We start from the raw sequence: 16,626 nt of genomic DNA, 5'->3' as shown, positions 1-16,626 counted from the left end.
TGTTGCTGTGTATAACTGAGGTCTATGGGTGTATGAAATAAACTACAGTCTGGAGTCAGCTGAAACAAACAGTTACAGTTGTCTCATATGAATGATCCCTCAGCGAGATCAGGGCAATACATTTAAATGTTTGGCCACAAAGTCAGTGGTAGTGACGCCCTCGTCGGTAGCAAGGCGCTCTCCACAGAAAACTCTTTACTTTTATTCTTCTTTGGCAGTTTTTGTCTCCTTTTCTGCTGCACTTGACTATTATGATATTGTGTCGTCAATACTGCTGTTGTTGCTTTTTATAATGACAGATTCTCCAAGTGCTGTCTTCAGGAAACTGTGTTCAGACAAGGACTGAGCATGAGCGTGTGAAATTGCTTTGCTGAGTGTGGCTAATGTTAGCAGAGATAGAGGGAACAGCCTTCGATTGTCCTTGCAGGTTTATGTCCACCTGCTTGTGCTGCGAACAGACTCGGCCTATATACAACTTAATCTCTATTTTCAAAATATTGCCAAACAGCCCCGTGCAATACCATGCCATCCGACATCTGTTCTGGTTTACACCCGGTAGTATAGCATTGTGGTAGTAGCCATTAGCCAGAGCTACAGCCGAAAGCTAGTGGCGAGGGGACGTGCTGCTTAGATACAACATATGATTTGTGGCCTTTATAGCATTTAGGTGCTGCGATAATTGAAATATTTTAATGTTTTTAACTGACTCTTAATTTATCTGCCAAGTAGCAGATCTGGTATATTCAAGCCAACTGCATATTTCAGTCTTAACTCAAGACAGTCCTGAGTGTCAATGTGTGATTTTGTAAAGAGCCAGTATGACAGACCATGTATTCTTGGCTGTAAAACAGCTGCATGTCTAAACATTTTCCCTAAAAGAACTTTTAAAGGAAGGTCACCAAAACAATTCAAAGTCTGCATGGCTGGCCAGACATCATCTCTGATGATATAACTTCTCCATTCTTTCTCTATCAATTTGTCTCACCCTCTCATTGCATTCTTGGCTTCTACATCTCTTAATCTTTATCTCTTCTCCCCCTTTTATTCTTTCCTTTTCTTTTTCAATCCTCTCCTCCACCACTCTTTACCTCAGCAACTTCATTCTTCCAATATCTTCTCTGTTTTCTGAAATGTCAGTCTTAACATCATCAGACAGAAAATATAAACACCCATATCAGTGGCTACATTCTCTCTCTTCTTTTCTCTGTCCCATCTGGAAAACTTTAGATCTCCCCAAAACATGAAAACACATACACACACACTCACACTCACACACACATGCACACACAGGCAGAAGATGAAGGTATCCTCTGAGGGGTGGAAGAGGGATGGGTTGTTAAGTGTTTGTTTTGGCTCTCTAGGTTGTGACATTTTTGAAATGCTGCATGCCTTTAACTTTTTAAACTCTGCCAGGTCATTTTTTTTGATGCACTGATTGCTTGTTTATGCAATCTTCTTTTTTTCTAAGTGTAAGCTTCTCCTTTAGTGTTTGAAATCTCTTAATTTCTCTTTGGCAAGCGGCTGAAGCTCTTCTGTCCTGATAATAAGATTTATATCCAGTTTCTTCTTTGAATTTGAACCTTCAGGTCAGCCTGGCTGCAGAATGTATTCCCAGCTAAAGTGATTTCCCTCAGTGTGACCTTAGAGGTTTGAAATGCTTAGGCATATCTTCTGAAACTTTTACATTCACTGTTATCTTCTTGGTCTCTCTTGCAGGGATTCCCTGCAATATATCTACTGCTATTGTTTTTTAACTGTCTTTGTTGTTTCCTGTAAACAATCGTTTTTCTCTCTGTGTCTCCGATCTCTGCAGTCACCTGGAGGACAACCAGATCACTGTCGTTGAGAGAGGAGCCTTCCAAGACCTCAGACTGCTGGAGAGACTGTAAGTTCAGCATACAAAACTGCAACCTTACATTTTGTGTGCAAGTGAAAAGAACAAGCTAAACAGCTGATGTAAACTTAAGGTTTTTTGAGTCATGTAAAAATTGCAACAGGCTATGAAAAATGCACACATAAAAGCAGACAATAAATGCCAGAGAGGACAAATTTGCCAACATGCAAACATTTTATATGAGACTGCAGAGTTTTCAATTTATTAAAGTGCAAACATACCCTTAAGGGTCCTTTATGATGAAAAACTTATTTCCCAATGCCTGTAAATATATACTTAGGTCATCCTTTAGCCTAGCAACCCTGTGAATATGGAAGAGAAAAGCTTCTGCACTGTTTCTGTAGCCCACCTACTGGAAAAAACTGAGCTTCACACGTTGATTTGAATTGGCTCCTGTGGTGATGTAATGACAGGAGTGATTCACATAAGAATGCATGCAAACTCTGTCCCACTCCTTGAAAGGTAAAAAAGTGGGAATTACACTCACCGGACCTCTCAGAGACATGCTGGTGGGACTGTGGCTGCAGATTGTGAATCATAGATGTAGTGTTCTGGCACAGTTTCTTCTGGAGTGCATGCCATGTTTTGGTGTTTTTCCAGCTCTGCACTGTTCTGCACCCTGAGACAACATTCAGGTAGCCAATCATCACAGCACCTCATTATCATAGCATCCCTGCTAGGGATGGGTACCTTTCACATTTGAACCGATACGGTACCGATACCCGGTACCTGGGAATCGGTACCGGTACCAAACGGTACCAATTTTTGGTACTTTTGTGTGTTTATTTGGTAATAAATGTTATTTTGTTTAATAATAAAATCTAATTTTTTTAAAATTCAACATGTTTATTTTATTTAACATGAAATGAACAGAAACAGGATTCTATAGGTGATTAGATATATTAGCTGACAGGTGCTCGTGGCGTTTAATTGCTCTTTCAGGAGTTTATCAATGAACACGCGTGAACGCCTGCAGACGGGGAAAAGTCAGTTTTCCGTCTTTTTATAATAACAGGACACACAACTTACTTGTTGGGCATTCACGCACACAGGAACGGTTATAAACAGGGCAGGTAGTCGGAGCGAGAGATTCTGTCTCAACCATAGACTGTAAAAAATAACAACTTAATCCTGCAGCTCTGTCTCACAGTGAGTGCGTGCGCCTGTCAGCTGCAGGCTCTGTTTGGCGCGCTCCTGCGCAGATGCAGAGAGCAGAGAGCAGAGAGCAGAGAGCAGAGAGCAGAGAGCAGAGAGCAGAGAGCAGAGACGTCCACCCGATCAGTCTCGAACTTTATTACAGGGCAAAGTATGGAAAATCGCCTCCTCTTCCACTCCCTCAAAGTCACAAAGATGCGTTCAGGTACCGAAACATGGTACTGTTTGATTTTACGTGAATCGGTACTCGGTAGTACCGACGGAATTCGGTCGGTACCTATAAAAGTAACGAATTCGGTACCCATCCCTAATCCCTGCCCACTCAGGTCACTGCATGGATGATGAAGTTAGAAACTGAAAGGCTGCAAATCCTCCATGGAGGCTGAATTTGATGTTTCTTCCAACTAAATTCAAAAAATAGTTTGAAAGACGACTAGGAAATGTTATAAACAGCTAAAAAAAACAATATACAGGACCTTTAACTTGAACTGACATTTTGTAATGCACAGGAACACTGTACCTGAATGACACCAGAGCCCATCCACTTAACACACAACCGTGGAATGTCTCACAGATACAGCCTTGTTCAGTGTGTGTGTGTGTGTGTGTGTGTGTGTGTGTGTGTGTGTGTGTGTGTGTGTGTGTGTGTGTGTGTGTGTGTGTGTGTGTGTGTGTGTGTGTTATGGTGCACGTTCGTGTGTGTGAGCTCACACCAAGACTCCAGTCAACAGAATCAAGGTGTCAGTGCTCTTCCCAACACTTCCCACACACACATACACACACACAGCTGCATGTTAATACCTCTGTGTTGTTGAGATGAAGCTTTGCAGGAGGACATGTTACCATGTTTCAGCTGCACTGAGTTTAAGTCAGGCTTCAGCATACAATGGGAAAACACTAGTCTTATAAGTCATATTTTCTTTAGTGGAGATACGTTTGTTTTTATCTGTTGGTTTCAGTTTGCAAAACCACAACCTGCAACTATTGAGATCAGCGTTTTTAGCAACTTGGCAGGCTTATCAGTGTTGAATTTATGTTTGTGGCTTGGACAGGAGCTGAGAAATAGTTCAGTGTTGAGTCTGTTCATGTTGTGACTTGTTTTTAAGAAATTAAGGCACACTACAATATTTCAAATGTCCTTTCACAGTCTCACGATGTCGGTAACTGAAAGGTCATGTGACAGCAAACTCATCAGGCGGTATCTGAGTGACAGCAACATGTGTATCTCCCTAAATGGAGATCACATGTCTGATAGAGAAAGCGAGAGGTGATGGGTTGCCATGGTGTTAAAAGGGTTTCTGATGCAGCGTGTCAGGAGGGGTCAAAGGTCAGGGGTGAGAAGCATTTCATTCATCTAAGTCTTTTTGAAAATGAGATGATATTTTTAAATCACATTTTCTACTGATGTGTATTTTCTCTGATTTGGTGGAGCACATTTAGGGGGAAAGCTCAGCTGTTGGGACAAGACTGATGAGGCCCCTGAAGTTTTTACTTCCCTGATAGTGAAATGCTTTTTAAAATGCTTAGCTGACAGCTTCTCTGATGTTCTGCCTGTCAGGGTGAAAGGTCAGGGGCGAGAGGTCTCTGTGCTTAGTCTGTGTGATTTATGGCGTCACAATGTGAAAAACATGGCGCTTATGTCATCTTCTCAAGTGAGGAGATTCATGTTTGTCTAAACATGAAATATTAAGTCTAGATGAAGATCATAACCATTTGGCCAGCTTGATAAGAGATATGTGATCACATTGTTCAACATCTGGATAACGATATGAAGTGCAATAAATTAGCAAACATTAAGCAGCCGTGTAACCATACAGGTCATAAGTTACAAGTTAATTTCAGTCTTCCCCAGGTCTTGGCACAGCTGGTTTTACCATTAATTGGGTTATCTCCTTATCTCAAGGTAACAAAGCTGGTTTTCTTGTGGTGATGACATCATTTTTTGAGGTTCTAGAAAGTAGAACAATAAGGAGTGATAGGCTGGAACAAGACATGCACTACTGCCATTGTTTTCCATAGCTGTAAGTCACAGTTACATGTAGGGATGAAACCCAGTACTATTTAGGATCTAATTCACAGTATTCAAAACCAAAGAACCAATAATGTTTGAGCTTATTGATTCTGTTATCAACTCTTTTGGGTCCTTTGATATAACATTACATTTCAAGTTGAGTCACTTCATTCAAAAATCTGTGATGCACAAACAAACATTGATTTTGAATAAAAAATAATTACCAGCCAATAAACATTTACCTTAAAGAAGACTTCTGGTGGTCAGTTGTGTGCAAGGATGGCTGAACATGCAAAGAGGTCCAAAGTTTGGCAACATTTTAAGAAGGCAAAAGAAAAGGAGGAGGCAAAACGCTTCATGCTTATGATTAAACAAAAATGCAGTACCTTCAACCGTCTTCGGGTTGAACAGAACTCTGTCAACTCCAGCTGCTGCTGCAGGACAGTCCTCTTCCTCCTGCACTCAAAGCAGCAGCAATAGAATGGAAATTAAGGATCCTTCAAAGTAGATATAGATATTTCTGTTGTTCTTCATGTATTACAATATCTGTGTTTGCAACATTCCCCTCCTGAATCAAAATAAATCCAAAAAGCAGTTTTCTGCATCACTAAATTGGCACTAGTTAATCAGAGGGAAGCTTATTGCTGGCTGCCGCTTCATCCGACTGAGTAAAAATGTAAAGTGTAAAAGCATGGACAGTTTACCAGGCCTCCATTTGATTGCATTGAAGTGCTAAACAAGAAATAAATACTTTGTATTTATTGCAATAAATTCAGACTTTTGTAATAAATTCATTGAAAATGTTTACATTGCAAAAACAATAGAATTGCCATTTACTGCATGGCCCGAATTCCTGACTAGCTTTTAAGTCTTATATAAGGTTTTAGTTCATTTATTAGAGACAGGGATTTTGGTTTTTCCAACAGATTTCTGTATTTTGAGCTGCTTGCCCTCTGAGATCAGTTTTCTCAAGTCTCCAGACTATCTCTGCTGGACTTTATTATGACTTTTAGTGAGAGTTTTCCAATTCTAAATATACAGTGCCCATCAACTTGTGGTCTGGTGTTGTTTCAAAGTAAACTCGTCATTATTTTTAAGAAGTACACAAAGGATTCTTCTTCTTAAAAAACCCAGAACAGATTTGTGAGCTGAAGTCTTAAAGTGACTCATAAGTGTAATAGTAGCCGATCATGAGCTTCATTTCGGTACCAGCAGTTATTCTCTCGGAGCAGGGGTCAATTATTTCAAATGGAGGAAATCTCTTCTTGGACTGTGTCTCTCTTTCCATCGGGGCACACAAGAGTGAGTCAGGGTCTTATTATCATTATCAGCGGGGTGAAAAGGTTAGTGTCTGTGTCTTCTCCAGCACAGATTCTACGCTGTGACCCCCCTGATCCTCCCACCCTCCCTTTTCCCATCCACGCCTCGTTTCTCAGCCGAATGCTTTGGTAGCTTGATAACACTTGCACTCCCTGCAGTCATGCTATCCTCATCTATCTCTGCAGCAGCTAACCCCACCCTCTGTCTGAACACACTTACATGAAAACACATTTCCTATACACACTCACACATACGTCTACCTGTTGGGTGAAGCTAGTCATTAACTCTTTCCGTCTTCCTTTGCCTCCTATGCCTTTGTAAATACAAGCCATGTGTCTATTAAATACTTAACCCTCCTGTTATGTTGTGGGTCAAATTGAACCTTTTTGATGTTAAAAATAAAATAAAAGTATTTTTTCGGTATGAAACGTCTTCACTTGGCTTAATAGGTGAAATCAACATATACAATTAAAATGGTTCATTTCACATTTTAGGCAATATATGCCTTCTCAACTAGCTAAAAACAGGTTAAAAATCTGGGCAGCATGTGACAGAAGAGGTGCCTTGTAGTAATGTATCAACATCCCTTCATAAAAAAAAACTATAATTCAAAATTCAAAATAAAATTAAACAAAATCTATGTCATGTAAAACTATTGTATTTATACTTAGGTCTTTCCAATGTACATTTAAAAATGTTTTAACAACAATATTCATTAAAAGCGAGTGAGATATTCTCATTGAAGCATGATCTGTGAGGATTAAAGAATACTATTGCACCAAATATTGATTTAAATGGATAGTAATGGATTTAATAATGAGATTAAAAGATGTTTATTGGGATTTTTGGGGGGTTCTAACCCTTTTGGATAATTAAATACCCAGGAACATTATTGCTCTTCCTGAGAAACGAACATAACAGGAGGGTTAAACAAGGGATGGTATGGGCAATATTTTACTTGTAATGGAAGATAGCAACAGACATTACAAGCATCTTAAAGGTTTTTCGACCAAGATTAAAAACCAAAATTGTCAGATTGGGAGAATACTAAAAAGAAGAAAAGTAAAAAAAGAGATACTTCTTTAACCCTAATGGAAATTAATATATACAGTATATATTTCTTTTACTATTGAGCATGTCCAACACACAGGGTGAGCATACACATGCATAATCAGGACCCTATGAACTTCCATCAATGGATGTCAGAGTGAGAGGGCTGCACATGGATGGGCATTCCCAACAGTCTGCGCTCTAGTGCTTTGCTAAACAGCAGCCTGGCAGTGCCAAGGAAGTGAACTGGCCCCATTCCAGCAACCACTCCAACACACACATCACAAACCTTGCTCTTCTTACCAAGGGTGCAAACTTCTCAGACCTGACAGCTGACTCTGTGCTAAACCTAAAAAAAAATTTCACAATTTGTGCGTATTAATGAACCTTGCAATAACCTGCTGGATGAGTGAAACCCTGGCATATTTTTTTTCTGGGGCGTGCAACTTTGGATCTAAAAACACGAATAACAGCTAAATGAATAACAGCTCTGGTGGCCCCTCACACTCACAGTAAATGAAGTGAAGTGCCCATGGAAAGCATTATCTTTACTGAAAACGTCTTACTGGAGATAACTGGACCCCAAACTGGTGCCTCGTTTTACTCACAGGTCAAATCAGACCTGGTAGTGATATCTGGATGTAAAGCGAAAGCATGGTAGCTTTTAACTGACATGTGCACACATGAGACACAGTGTGATAACCTTGAGGTCATGATCAGAGGAAACCAGACAGACTTTCCCATGAGTTTGACCTTTGAACTGTAACCCAAGGTGATGCACTCCCCTGGTTGGTGATAGTTGAATCAACCAAAAGCACGAATCTTGAGTTATTGATGAGTGTGTTTTTGACCTTGTGTGTACACGCTGATATTTCATGTTGAGCTCTCAACAAAATCAATTGTACAATAATTTCTCTTGAACTGAACTTCCTGTCTTCCCTCTCTTTTTATCTCCACAGTCGTCTGAACAGAAACAAACTCCAGTTCCTCCCAGAGCTTCTCTTCCAGTCCAACCCCAAACTAGGACGACTGTGAGTACACCTCTTTTGTTTTTCCTTCCCTCCTTCTTTCCTCTCCTCCTCCTCATCTTCTGCTGACCCTTCCCTCATGCTCCCTCTTTGCCTCCTTCCTGTCTCTTTTGATGTGATACGTGATCCATTTGAAAACACAGCCCCGGTGCGATGTCAGAACTTTTAACCGGGGTTGAAGGTTCAAGTCCTGCGCCAGGTGACACAGCGCCGCTCTGTGCTCCTGTTGAGAGGTGGAAAAGAGTGTCAGGTGTGTGCGTGTGTGCGTTTCTTGGAGGTGAAAGTGTTCCTGGAGTGAATGTTTTGCTTGGACTCGTGTGGGATTTGTCTTATTCCTGAATATGTCGTTTTTCCCAGAGTGTTGAGAGTGTAAGTGCGGGTCAAACTGATGAAGAGAAGCCTCCCACTCTCTCCCTTTCTCTCTTTATTTCATCACACATTCCCAGACACACACTCACTCCCTTTCTTTTACTCTTTTTGTGTGTTTGAGTCCCATCAGTGCACCCACCCTGTCTCCTTTTCCTCCCCTGTGCGCTCTCTGTCTGCGCTCAGGTTCTCTATTTGTCTTCTCCCCACAGAGTCTCTGTCAGCTCAGGTTGAAGGTTGAAACACCTTCTAAGCTTTATAGCTGTTTGTATTGGGCTGCTTTCAAGTAAAGCTGAAAGTACACCCGGTGTGTGTAGTCTGTGTGAGTGTGTATTTTTCTCTTACTTTTGACTTTATGTGTCAGCAGTTATTATTGTGTGCACTTTTGAGCTCGTATGTCATGTATGAGAATGTGTGTGTGTATGGGTGTGCAACCCAAATTAATATACAGTATCAGGTTTCATTTGTGTAGTCTATGTGTGCTGTGAGGTGTGAGGATAGCGAATACCAGCTCTGGGACTTTATATTTCTGAGTTCTCTCTCGCCTTTTCATAATGTTTCCATGAGGCAGATATTATTGGAGGTTCCCATAGTTGTGTTTGCTGAAAAAGTCTACTCTTCTGTGTTTTAAGTTTCTAAAAGCCACAGGCCATGGAAAGGTGAAAAAAGGTAAAAGAGAACTTGACTGAAAAGCTTTGGAGTATCAAAAATGCACTGACTTAAAGGCAAGGTGAAAATTCTGCAAGAAATGGCCATTGCAGTTGCCTTAACCTGCATGAGCACCTTTTAAATGATCCATGTAAACCTTTAAAGCTTGGGCAGAATTAAAGATTTATTCTTGAACCAGGATATTTGTAGACTGTTTCCTATTCAATCTATTCTACCATAACTGCTTTGAATTGTAAACTTACTTTAGATGACAAGCAGCAACCTATAATGCATGTTTTCACAAATGTTGATGCCCATACCACCCAACATGTAGCATTCCTACCACAAGCTGTCTACTTTTTAGACTTGATTTTAGGATTATTTTTGTCACGTTGAAGGCCTTACATTGGCTTGACCTGCTGTCTACTCAGAAATGTACCCCCCCTAGGAGCTATAGGATGCCCTCTGGCATCTGTAGGTAGTGCTTTACTGGCCATTCCTAGGTGACAGGACTTAAGCTGTTGGTGACTTTGCAACAATCTGCTAGAGGAGATCAGATTTTCAGAGTTAGTCCCTTTTTTCATTTCACTACTTACAAAAAATCTTTAACCTCATGAACCCCCAGTATGTTTCAGTTTCAGAATCATTTTAGGAATTCGGCATGCAACCATTGCTAAAATGCACTTATATCCAGAGTACACCCTTCTAACAGTACTACAAATCATATCTGCATAGATTACATAAAGTTGAATTAACAATGTATATGTTTTCAGTTAAAGTTAGGGACAGAATTATTTTGGGAGGGTTCAGTTCAGTCCTCAGCATCTTATCCAAACACTAATAACCTGAACGCAACTGAAACTTATTGAATTTTATTGAAGGAGTGATGTTAATTGTAGTATCATTAAAGGTAGAACTAAGTAGTTCTCACTGGAAAGTGTGGAAGCCAAAAAACAAAACAAATACTGAGGATAAAAAAACAAAACCTGAGGCACTGGTTTAGCTCAGCAGTTAAATCTTGCTACCCATGTAGAGGCCATAGCTGTCAAAGCTGAGGGTCTGCCCCCTCCCCCCACATTCTTACTCTATCCACTGCCCTATGTCAAAATAATGGGATAAAAAAAAATCCCCTGTTATAAAAAAAAAATGAAATCAATGAAATAAGTCCCGAGGAGAAAACTACATTCAGAGAATTGAACCTCAGTGATATGTGTAACAAGCATTGATTCTGAAGCAGACCACCGTGAAGGAGGAGTTCTTTGCTACACCATACAGAGACACCAAGAACTTCAGGCAATCTGTGCAATCTCTGGACCTTTTGTTGTGACATATTCTATTTAAAAATACTTTTATTAGTTTGAAACAGAATGAAGGATCCTTAAACGCTGGACTAAAATAACATCTGCAGTGTAGTAATTGTAGCAGTGATGGTGGTTTATGATGATGAAAATAAATTTCCTCATGTTTCCTGCAGCTCTCTTAATATTATATCTTCAGTTGGCAGCAGACTTACTGAAAGATCAAATCCCTCACAGCAGGGTGCCCACTGTGAAACCTCCATCTAAACCTTGTGACAGACTGATGGTGTGTTTCATATATCTGCGGTGATGTGTGATATATTGCTGAAGACAGCGACGCGGACTGTTATGGCTGAAAGCAGATTGTCATTTACGTCAACTGTGGCTTGCAAGATCACACACAGACGAAACCCCCTTGTGAGAACATCAGGGACACACACAGTGAGGGATGCAAACATGTACAAACACACACACACTCCAACCTCTTTCTCTTCATGAGTGACAGATGATTTCCTCCGCTGGCTGGCTCACTCTTCTATAAAACCCTAATTGTTCTCGATAGCTCGTATTTATCGCCAGTTGATAATGGATCCCTATAGAGCTCTCAGTCCACTCGGTAAGCGAGTGGAAAGGGTGAACGTGTTCCAAACTTAACATTATAAATCTCATGTTCTTTATATTCCTGCTTCGCCATCAGCACAATCTAAATTACAGTGTCTGGAGTTCCCTCCTGCGATTTATTTTTTCTTCTTTTTCTTTTTCTTTTCCATTTTTCGCCACTATTTTTTAAATCCCCTTTACAATTGTGTTTTTCTGAAATTCCCTTTCACATGATGTTTCCTGCAAATTTCAGAATTGGCAGTGGTATCGGATGCAAGGTACGGAGACAAGAGAGGTAAAGGAGAGACGAAGAAGTAAATTGAGGTTGTAAAAGAGCAGATGTTAGAGCTGGAGAACGGCGAATAAAGACAGGATACCAGCAGGAGAGTAAGAGGGAGGAGACACAGGGGGTTTGCTGGTGGGTTTCTAGTTTGGGGTTCGTAACCTTCCTCCCTGTCAGCCTTGGTTAGGTATTAAATGATGGCAGTGTGATAGGAATTACCTCTTAACCCCCCTATTAAAGCCGTGTGGTTTGAGGTTTGGAGACGGGAGGGGAGGCGAGGATCTGGACCAGCATTAAGGGGAAAAAGGCAGGCAGGGGTTGGTGGGTTTTGATGTTTCGGAGGTTGGGAGGTAAGGGTGAGAGGTATCAGAATGGATAATAGTTCCTACAAGAGGCTTTAGACCCTGCTGAGAAGAACGAAGTGGGTAGAGGAATTGAAGATGTTGGCTTCAAGTCTTATTGGAAAATGTTCTGATTGAGCGGTAAGAGCGGATGGTGAGTGTTTGACAAAGACGGATAGGTCTCGGGGGCGGTCATGGGAAGGAGGTAGAAGGATGGATGGATGGAGGGAGGGTGAGGGTCTGGGGTGGATAGGAAGTCATGACCCTGAAGGTGCTCAGTAGGGGGGGACGTCAGAGAGAAAATAAAGATAGTGATGGTGATATAGATGGATGGTGGACTGGAGTCTGTGGGTTTCAGTGTGTGCAGTCTGTGGTCGGTTCCCCCCACAGTTTGAGACTGTGGTTGCAGAGACACACACTATCACACACTCAAATACACACACACACACACACACACACACACACACACACACACACACACACACACACACACACACACACACACACACACACACACACACACACACACACACACACACAGATCAAGCTCAGAGAACGATAAAGTTGCGAGAAAGGCTATGAATTTCTCGTTTTGAAAAGCAACAATCACAATAGCTCTGATGGAAAATGAAAGTTGAATGCTCATATGCATCAGCGCACGTTACAGTGTATGAGCCAGGTTTACTCTGCTAAGTGACTTGATGGCTGTGAGTCTCCTGTCTAATAACACTGACCCAGACTGAGCCCCATCCTGTTATCTTCACTTTCTGCTCTGCTAGTTTGAGTGTGTGCGTGTGTGTGTGCTTACGTGTTTTTAGGTGCGTCTGTGTGAGTGTGTGTTGTGTGCAGGGCCCCAAGCGTGTAGTTTACAGCCGGTGATACTCATAAGGCAGCATCATCCCCCCCCATTAAAGCAGCTCAGGTTGCAGTTGATTGGTTTGCATGAGAGCAGAGGGGAGCAGCGAAGAAGAAAAATGAGAGTAATGTCAGACTGGAGAGATATTTCCTCTTATCCTTCAACAGTGTTCCAGCAGAGCCTCAGAAGCTGAGTATTACATAACGAAGGAGGTGATTTTTGACCATGTTTCAAAGTATACTGACTCTGTGACAGTGCTGGATCACCGATGATGCAGAACCTGTGTGCACTTTAAGAACAGGCCAATTGTTGTTTATTTTAGCCTGGAAACACATTAAACTTGCTGAACTTAAACATGAAACCAAGTCCTTTCATACACAATATGACTTAATGTTATACTACCATGAATTTTGCCATAAAGATGCAGAACCATTGTACATTTCACAGATAGACATTTGGTTTTATGCAGCTTTGTGAGAGTACATTTTCTGCTTCATCAACTGTAATAATATGAGGTACTTTTGGTCTCTTATTACCAGTTACAGGGGCTAAATGTATACTTTTGCCTCCAATCTTCACCCAAAGTGTGTATCCCATAGCCTACCCATCCTTCTCTGTTCCAGACCCAGAAATGAAACTGTAACTCACAGCAGATGAAGCTGCAACAATATTGGTCGGCAACTTGTTAGCATCACTCCAAAAAAAAACCTGCGCTATTTACTTGCTAGCAACAATAGCCTGTTGGCTTCTTCATGAAGGTAAAACCTGCATCATCTTTATGTCATAGCGCACACATACTCATGCTCACAACCAGCTATAGTGCCTGTGTAGATTTTGCCTTGAAATGAATGTACCAGTGAAAATCTTTCCTAGCTGTGGTTGACGTGATCTAATGTTGCTGAACGTAACAACAACTCCTCTGTAGTACTAAATGTAGCTTACATCAAATCAATGTACTGCTGTGACATTAGGGAAAGACCCAGTGGCAGTCTTGAGGAATGAATCCAATAAAGAAGTGCTACAAACTGCAGTTCCTTGAATGTCCATTTGAGGCTGGCTACTAAAGCACAGAAACCTACATCTTTACAGTAAGAATAGACGTGTTTACATCCTTATATGAAAATATTCTTAGTCTGAATAGCTCATTTCTCCCAAAGTGGACCCAAACAGTAGGTTGAGTCAGCATTTCCAATATGGCCACCAACGATAGGATTCAAAACTCAGCTTCAGAAACCAGTGGCTGACATCACTGAGACTATGTCCATGTTTAATACATTAGAATGCATGCTAACTGGAGATAAACTAATGTGATTTTTGGGCATTTTAAGCAAAATACTAAATGGTAGTGACTGGGAATTATTCAACAGTTATTTGAATAGCCTTCCCAGTCACCCCATTTGTACATGCAGACATGAAGAGAGCGAGAGAGAGAGAATTCCATGACTGTGAATTGTTGTCCAAGATATGCTGGTTGGATATTGTGTGTATGGATATGATCTAGATATGCATCTATGTGCTGAATATGTTACTTACAGTGCTTAAGGATTTAAAAAGAAAGGATAAATTGACATGACATCCAATAATCTAGTGATCTCAACTACAGTTTTCTGTTTTCTTCTGTGTAGTTCTCTTCTTCCAGGTCTTATCAGTGCTCTGCTGCAACAGCCCGACATTCAGCTTAAAAGGGTGTTTTGGAGGCTTAATGGAAAGAAAAAGTGAGCCCCTGTCCAGCGGGATGCTGGTGAAGGATTTAATCCAGTCAGAGTGTCCTTGAAAATGATGTATAATCCCTACATGCTCACTTACTGTGGGCCAGACAGGAAAACAGCCTTAGATACGTTCCTAAAATGTTAAAGTGAAAAATGAGAGATAGCTGTGGGGAAAGTTGATAAGACAGGGGTGAGATAGACAAGAATGGATCTGTAGAGTGAAAGACTTGGTAGGTTGCCAATCTAAATCCCTGCACTTATGATTTGACTGTAATGAGAGCGCCATTGGGCTGCCCCTTGAGCAAGGCACTTAACCTCCAGATGCTTCACTGGAGCTCCCACATGTGAAAGTGTAGACGTAATCTCCGCCAGTTACTATAAATGCAACTTTACTGGTAATCACGTAGTAGGAGAAGAGAGAGAGAGAGACAGAGAAGAATGAGAGAGGAGAGGGAGAGTGAAGGCTGAGGGGAGTGGGGGGTCATTCGAGATGTCTTTTCCTCCTAATTAAGTTAATGGAGAAAGATGAGGAGGTTGCCTTTAATCTTGGCTAATTGTCCATTTAGAGGCGACTGCCATAGTTTACCTGCTGGAATGTAACGGGTAGTGTTTCAGGAAGAGGGTGGACTCTTTGTGTCCAGTGATTGGCTGCTGCAGACAGGGGCCTCAGCTGGGATTGGTGGGAACAGTCTCAGAGGGTGAGGGGTGAACATAACCTACCTGAACTCATGTCTCATGGACAGGTTTACTTATTAACTCTCCTTCTCTCTTTCTGTCTTTTTTCCCCCTCTGTCACTTTTATTTGTTATGCACTCCCACGCACCACAACAACAAACAGCTTTTAATGTTTGTGTTTCCATCAGGGACTGTAGGATTGTTTTCTTGTCACTAGGCTCCCGGCCCTTTGTTTGGTTTTCACGCCACTGGGTACTGGTGAGAAACAAATAAGACCCACACACACAGACACAGGAGCACACACAAGTATGACTCTGTCACGCCACCTCTCACTGTTTTAACACCATGGGTACTGGAGGCAGAATCATGGCCTTGCACAAGTGCATGTGTGTGTGTGTGTGTGTGTGTGTGTGTGTGTGTGTGTGTGTGTGTGTGTGTGTGTGTGTGTGTGTGTGTGTGTGTGTGTGTGTGTGTGTGTGTGTGTGTGTGTGTGTTGGTCAGGGCAGACTTTATACGAAACCACACACCCACGACAGAACTTCCTAATAATTAAACATGACTCAGAAGTGCAAACCATGGTATGCAGCTGCACCACAAGGCTTTTAGGACCTGACATGCAGCTGCACCACAAGGCTCATGGATAGCAGTGAACTGTATGCCTGCAGGTTTCTAACAGGTTTATCAATCATAATAACCTAAGTTATACTTGAATTTATTGCTTGTTTGACATAGAAACACAGCTAGTAGGTTTGTAATTGTGGCGTGATTTGGCATGCAGCTGCACCTGGAGGCCTTTTAGGCTCCATGCTGCTCCACAGGGCTCATGCACTGAGATTGACTGTTTGTGAATCTAACAGGTTTATAAATTATTTTACACTTTTGGCAATTTCTTCTGAAATATGTAAAAACATGCCAGTTGGTTGGAAATGACAATTAGTGTTCCGGCATGAGGCTGCACAAGGAGGCCCATAGTCTCCACTGTGCAGCTGCACCACAGGGCCCTATCTGAGATTCAGTCGTATTCCGGGATAGGAAGACTTTTTTTTCACAGTGAACCTGACCGATGCTACTCTAAAATAAGGCTGCTCTTAGCGGCCTGTATGTGTTTGTGTGTGCGTTCCCACAGCCCAGTCAGCAGTGTGACATATTTAGATAAGTACACACTGCAGAGATACCGAAAACCAAGCAGAGGAAAGAGTGGAAAAAGGAAGAGCGTACATAATATCAAGATAGTCTGCGTCAGAAAAAGTTTTATTCAAAAAGTCTCATGCATTCCTTCATGCATATCTTAAAATACTCTTGAAAAAAAAGTCATTTTATTTTCTACATCCATGCTGGGAGGTTAAGCAGTTCATTGCTGTCTGTGGACTCTGTATTGCATGGGGGTGCCTC

At 41.4% G+C, this 16,626-nt stretch overlaps 1 protein-coding gene across 2 annotated transcripts in view; it reads left to right on the top strand.

Moving 5' to 3' along the window:
- slit3 (slit homolog 3 (Drosophila)) overlaps positions 1–16,626 on the top strand; it is a 316,661-nt gene that overhangs the window by 41,685 nt on the left and 258,350 nt on the right. For both annotated transcript variants that reach the window (XM_034690744.1, XM_034690743.1), the window contains 2 exons: positions 1,814–1,885; positions 8,390–8,461. In XM_034690744.1, coding sequence (XP_034546635.1) covers positions 1,814–1,885; positions 8,390–8,461 — 144 coding nt within the window. The remainder of the gene's footprint in view (positions 1–1,813; positions 1,886–8,389; positions 8,462–16,626) is intronic.

The sequence above is a fragment of the Notolabrus celidotus genome, chromosome 8 (genome assembly GCF_009762535.1).
Source record: "Notolabrus celidotus isolate fNotCel1 chromosome 8, fNotCel1.pri, whole genome shotgun sequence".
Lineage (NCBI taxonomy): Eukaryota > Metazoa > Chordata > Actinopteri > Labriformes > Labridae > Notolabrus > Notolabrus celidotus.
Note: the sequence above shows the minus strand (reverse complement) of the source record. Positions and strands in the feature narration are given on the sequence as shown.